Raw genomic sequence first — 3,078 nt, 5'->3', positions numbered from 1 at the left:
GCCTTCCTGCCCGCCCTGGGGAAGGAGCCTGGGGGTCTGAGGCACCTCCTCAGAGCTCAGGACACCAGGGGGGCCCCTGCCGTGTTTTCTCACCTGGTTTGGGGCCTGCAGAGGGTCCTGGGGGTCTGCCCCTGGGCAGAGGGAGGAGAGGGAAGGGGTGACAGCAGGAAGCTGTCCTCTCTCTCATTTGCCAAACAACAGTGCTGGCTTTCCGAGGGGACCCCCATAGGAGACCCAGGAAGGTCTGTGAACCCAGGGTTAAAGGGACATGATTTGAGCATGTGGACAGGCCCTGAGATGTCCGGGGCAGAAGGAGGGAGGGGTCCCTGGGGGCCCAGGATCCCCCTCATGCTGCACTCACCAGTGTGTAACCCTTCTGCTCCTCTCCTCAGCTTCAAGACCAAAAGAGGCCGGCAGGTCTGTGCTGACCCCAGTGAGGACTGGGTCCAGGAATACATCACCGACCTGGAGCTGAATCCCTGAGTGGCCTGGGAGCTGCAGGGAAGACGTTCCCTCTATGGACAGTCGGGGAAGCAGGGCGATGACCCTGGGACTCCAAAAGGCACCTCTTCTGTGGGTCACACCCCATCCCCAGCCACTCACTTCACTTTAATGTCTCCTATTTAACTTTTGTCATTTATTTCCACCGTGGAAATGCGCGATGTCATGAATATCTGCTCTGACCCCCTCTTCCCCACCCATCCCTCCCCCTTCCTCGGTAACTGTCCTCACTCTCAGTACGTGGATCAATCAGTGTGATTGGCGCTCTCCTGGCACCACTCGTATATTACATGCCAAACAACAAACGCTGGTTGAGTGGTTTTGCCCAGGACTGTGATTCAAAATATTGAACGCTCTTCCATAAAAGGTAAACCAGCCTTTTCCTTGTGGTGACTCTCTTGATTTTGTCTTCCCAGCAGCCAGAATCACGGGTAGAGACTAATACGGGGTGAGGGGGGGAGAATAGGGAAATATGAAAAGGGGCCGACCACGAGTAAGGAAAAACATCCTAGAACAAAAACACCAGACATTCCCCTGGAGATACTGTCCAGGAAAGTTAAAACTGGCACATTAATTTTTTAAATTTATTTTTATTTTTAAAAAATATTTCTTTGTTTTTTTTTGATTGTGCGGGATCTTAGTTGCAGTGTGTAGGCTCAGTAGTTACAACACAAGGACTTGTTTGTTCCATAGCATGTGGGGTCTTAGTTCCCCGACCAGGAATTGAACCTGTGTTCCCTGTATTGGAAGGTGGATTCTTCACCACTGAACTGCCAGGGAAGTCCCGACATGTTATTTTATAACCAAATCATAATTTACCTACTTAAATGAAAACCAAGGTGGTGTGTATTTTGTGCACACAATTGCATTTTTGTATGTGATTTCCTCAAAAAAATGGCTCACACTTGTTGAGGTCTTATCAAGTGCTAGGTTTTATGATCAGTGCTTATAGTAGTGCTGTGCTAAGTGCTCACCTTGGTGACAGGTAAGCCAACCCTGCCTGCCGTCTAAGAAGAATACCCTACCCGCCAGTTGATGGAGAGCCTTGCTCACCTTCTCCATTGTTCTAACACTCTGCTTTTTGGGGGAATATTCTTCAAGCCTATATCTGAGCTGAGACTTGGGGGCTAGAGTGGCCAGAGTTAAATTTAAAAATATGGGATGAAGCATTCTTTAGCATAAGGATGTCCCATGCAATTGTTGGGACATACTCATACAAAAATTATTTGTTGGGTATCTGAAGTTCAATTTTAACTGGGATTACTGTATTCTACCCGGTGACCCTACTTGGGGTACACACCTCTCATTAAGGCTGCCTGTTTCCTGTTGAAGTTGGGTACCTAAGGATTGGCTTGAATGCAAGTACTTTTCAACATTGAATTCACATTAGAATCACTTGGTGGTGGTTGTTTAGTTGCTAAGTCGTGACTGATTCTTTGCGACCCCATGGACTGTAGCCCGGCAGGCTCCTCTGTCCATGGGATTCACCAGGCAAGAATACTGGAGTGGGTGGCTGTGCCCTTCTCCTTGGGATCTTCCCAACCCAGCGAGCGAACCCACATCTCCTGCACGGCAGGCAGATTCTTTACTGCTGAGTCACCGGGGAAGCCTCAGAATCACTTGGGAGAGCTTTTTGAAAACTTCATTGCCAGGAGCTCACCTCCAAAGTCAAGGCTCTAATGACATCTAGGTGAAACCTGGACATCAGTAATTTTAAAATGTTAATAATGCACATCTAGTTTGAGAAGCGACGTTGGGGTGTAGCCTTAGCCTGTTTTTGCCTGGTCTTGGGGTTTCAGAGGTGATACAACTCTCTTCCAGTTTTTCAAGGCTTCTGATCTGTTTTTCTTGTCAGGTTCGTTGGATGGTTAATTAGCAGAAAATCTGTCAGCTACTGTTACTTTTAGAACAGAGATTTAGGACTCCTCCTCTCTCATAGCACTGTGCTGGGAGCTCTGGGCCTCCGCTTTCGCCACCACACGCCTCTCCCCCATGTAACTGGCTCTGGGCTCCACACTGCCCTCTGCTGATGAAACGATGCCACAGGCGGGGAGGTTGCCCTGATCAGCTCTCTGCCTCCAAACGCATCCCACCAGCCCACCTTCTCATAAGGAACAGGAGGGTTGGTTTTGTTCACAGGATGAATTTCTTAAAGGAGGGGTCTGAGAACAGGATGAACCGGGCTGTTTATGGATTCCACGTTTTGTCTTTTCTAGTCTTCCATCCTGTCATTTCTGCTTATACTAACCTTAGCTTGGAGGGGAGAATTCTGCTTTTCCAGATGACTGATTTTCAACCAGCAAGCAGAAAGGGTTTATCTTAAACAAGCTATATTTTTCTTCCTTCTCTGCTATCGGAGGAGCCAATTTCAAGGTGAGCTAATCTCTTTCTTAAAGGGCTTTGCTGATTTATGCAAGAATTAATCATTCTTCAACACCCTGAATTTTCCTTTTTGATGTAACCTTGGTGATGCAGATGGCCTTGCTGAAAATATATAAGAAGCCATGGGGATGACCAGCTGTCCTGCTGGTTAGAGATGTCCTCCCTGACTTTGACCTCAGCTACTGCCCTTGGCCA

At 48.1% G+C, this 3,078-nt stretch overlaps 1 protein-coding gene across 1 annotated transcript in view; it reads left to right on the top strand.

The window, feature by feature from the left end:
* LOC102413537 (C-C motif chemokine 3) overlaps positions 1-878 on the top strand; it is a 36,815-nt gene extending 35,937 nt beyond the window's left edge. Inside the window, exon 5 of the mRNA XM_006048054.4 lies at positions 393-878. Coding sequence (XP_006048116.1) covers positions 393-483 — 91 coding nt within the window. The 3' untranslated portion in view covers positions 484-878. The remainder of the gene's footprint in view (positions 1-392) is intronic.
* The last annotated feature ends 2,200 nt before the right edge of the window (positions 879-3,078 follow it).

This window comes from Bubalus bubalis, chromosome 3, assembly GCF_019923935.1.
Source record: "Bubalus bubalis isolate 160015118507 breed Murrah chromosome 3, NDDB_SH_1, whole genome shotgun sequence".
Taxonomy (NCBI): Eukaryota; Metazoa; Chordata; class Mammalia; order Artiodactyla; family Bovidae; genus Bubalus; species Bubalus bubalis.
This window is presented reverse-complemented; position numbering and strand designations above follow the sequence as displayed.